The sequence below is a fragment of the Apaloderma vittatum genome, unplaced genomic scaffold (genome assembly GCF_000703405.1).
Source record: "Apaloderma vittatum isolate BGI_N311 unplaced genomic scaffold, ASM70340v1 scaffold42977, whole genome shotgun sequence".
Taxonomy (NCBI): domain Eukaryota; kingdom Metazoa; phylum Chordata; class Aves; order Trogoniformes; family Trogonidae; genus Apaloderma; species Apaloderma vittatum.
In genome coordinates this window covers 15,918-18,514 of record NW_009728754.1, presented here as the reverse complement: position 1 = coordinate 18,514, position 2,597 = coordinate 15,918, and the positions used below count along the sequence as shown (strand labels likewise).

Here is a 2,597-nt window from a genome sequence, read left to right as displayed (position 1 = left end):
AAAACCATGGGGTTCCTCAAGTGCTCCCTGTCTTGTTTCCATTCAGCTATCTACTCACATTTAAGTATGTCTCAAACATACAAAGTAACTGTTAAAGCAAAAAATTAGCTGCCACAGTAGGTCTTAGAAAATGCCAGTGTTTAATGACAGACTAGGCAAGAATGAAAGGTTTAGCAGAAGCGTAAGAAGGTTTTAAATAAACCCAACTGTTACAAAGCAAGAGGTGTGAAAATACCGTTCTTTGGTCTAAATTAGCTGTTCCCTTTATATTAGTTTAACATTCCAATGGCTTTTTCAAAACTGTTTAAAATAATATAAGCTGAAATTCATTAAGCGAAAAAATGTATTATATACACGGATGCCTGATCAGAAGATGAACTTAAAAGTGAATATAGTGACAATTGTTTAGATATTCCTAGTACCTTAAAAAAAAAAAGATGCGTTAGTGTCAAGTGCGCAGTAATAGAATTTTATTGAAAAAGGTAAAAAACTAAGCATGAAAATCTGTTGTAGTTACTTATAAACACTACATCCTTATGTTTTCGTTGCTCTAAATTCAGACGTAAACATTCGTTCTGACATGCCAAAGCTCCTAATGCTGGTGGGAAGTTCCTGTAACCAGTCTGTGATCGCTTTACAACTTGTTGCTTGGGTGATCCGTCCCTGCGGCTGCACTTGTGTAGGCTGACTCGTCAACTGCCGACTCGTCTTGTTCAACTCCGTCTTCCCCGAATCCATGTTCATCTTCCCTCTCAGGAGCATCCTCATCCTCTATACCATTGTAAAACTCTTCGATCTCGCTCTCGTCCTCCACATCTAAGCTCTGGCTACGGCACGAACCGCTTTCGCTACTACTGCCGCAAGAGCTAGAAGATATGATATCGTCTTCAGAATCCGAGTATACCTCGGCCCCATGGAAAATATACCGGTTTGGTGGTAAAAATAGATACTGAGTACCTGGAAGAGAATTTCAAGTCAGTAAAAGGCTAAAATAAACAATTTGTACAAGATCTTGCAGACTCCTGGTTAGAAGGTACCTGCTTAGGTGTATTTCCAACAGTGAAGCTTAGCTGACAAACCAGACTGCAGTAGAACCATGCTTGTTTCCATGTATGTGCATTTATTATGAAGCACAGATGGATGTTTCCCTGGAGAGCTCAGCATCCCTTCTCCCCCTTCCCTTTGACACAAAAGAGCCTTTAATCTTGTGACAATCAGCAGCTTTTTACTTCGGTACATGTACTCACAGCTACATTTCCATTACTTGTAACAGGTGTGGAACCCCCTGCACAGGCTGTTTGACCAAGTTTAAAACCAGCCTTTGCTCTGGGAAGTTGCAGTGTAATTCCCGGTTCTTCGCCCACGCTGGTTTTCTAGCGCGGTAACTCTGAACACCAGTTCGTTAACAGGCTGAGTGCTGGGAGGCAGCCTGGGAAAGTCTAAAGGTTCCTTCCAAATGTGCCTGGCCTCAGCTGTGAGGTTTGCTTTTCAGCTCCCAGCACGTCTTCATCTCTCGGTTCTACTGCCCGAGCAAATCATGACCTAATGCAACCAGCTTCTGAACACCTGAGGACCAAATGAATTTTTCTGAAAAATGCATCTGAAAATATCAGAGACTGATTTATTTTTTGACACCTACCTTCAACCTCCTCAACTTTGGTCTTTTTAGGGAGTATGTAATCACTGATTATAAAACCTATTATGAATTACAAAAAAATTTCCTGTTGGCTTCTCCAAAAGAAATAAACAATATAATGATGAGTTATGTAGACACTTGTCTGAACAAAAGTAACCACCCAACCTCAGTGAATCCCTCATGGGTAACTTACTGCTGTAAAGTAAGCCTAGAACAAACATCTTGGCCACAAAATGCAAAACACCGAAATGAGTAAGTTAACACTTACCATCCAGCCTTTTGCTAATCTGTTCTTTTGCAGATCTATTTACCCAGCACTTCTTCAGCAATTCATTTTTTTCTTTATTTTCTCCATTGCTAGATCCATTTTCCTTCATGGTTTCAGAGTTCATTACTTCACTAGTAGGGTTTTCAGGGCTTTCTGATGATGTCTGTATGTCCTGAAGCTTCTCCTCTGTGCAAGTCCCTTTAGTTTCTGAGGCAGGGTCACAGTTCTGTGCCTTACATTCAGCTGGGTGTTCCGAGGACACCACCGAAGTGTCTGGTGGAGTCATTCTCTCTGGTGAACTAGAGTCTTCTGAAATGTTCAAAGGAGTAGGCGGTAGCTCAGATGAGTGCATTTCCAGCTCCTTGTGCGTTCGTGGAGGCTTTTCTGTTATTTCTGAAAGTTTTACTGAGTTGTAGCAAAGTTTGGTATATTCACTACCAAGCCTTTGACATAATTCATTAATTATAACATCACAGTCTCCGAGAAGCTCCACATCAAAGTGTAGATGAGGCAAAGGTTCCCTATTAATTAAGATCTGAGGCACTTCATGGGGGATGGAACCTACACACAGAAAAGAGAATTCAAAGGTCGTCACTTCACTTTTACTTTCAGCACAGATCTTCTTAGACAGCTTGATTGCTCAGACTTCTTTTCACACTTTGATTTGCAATAAGACCAAAACGGACAGATCGG

The 2,597-nt window shown here is 41.0% G+C and overlaps 1 protein-coding gene across 1 annotated transcript in view; it reads right to left on the bottom strand.

Moving 5' to 3' along the window:
* Window positions 1-453: 453 nt before the first annotated feature.
* SIRT1 (sirtuin 1) overlaps window positions 454-2,597 on the bottom strand; it is a gene marked incomplete at its 5' end in the record, with an annotated part of 15,882 nt that continues 13,738 nt past the window's right edge. The window contains 2 exon segments of the mRNA XM_009874163.1: window positions 454-957; window positions 1,905-2,465. Coding sequence (XP_009872465.1) covers window positions 635-957; window positions 1,905-2,465 — 884 coding nt within the window.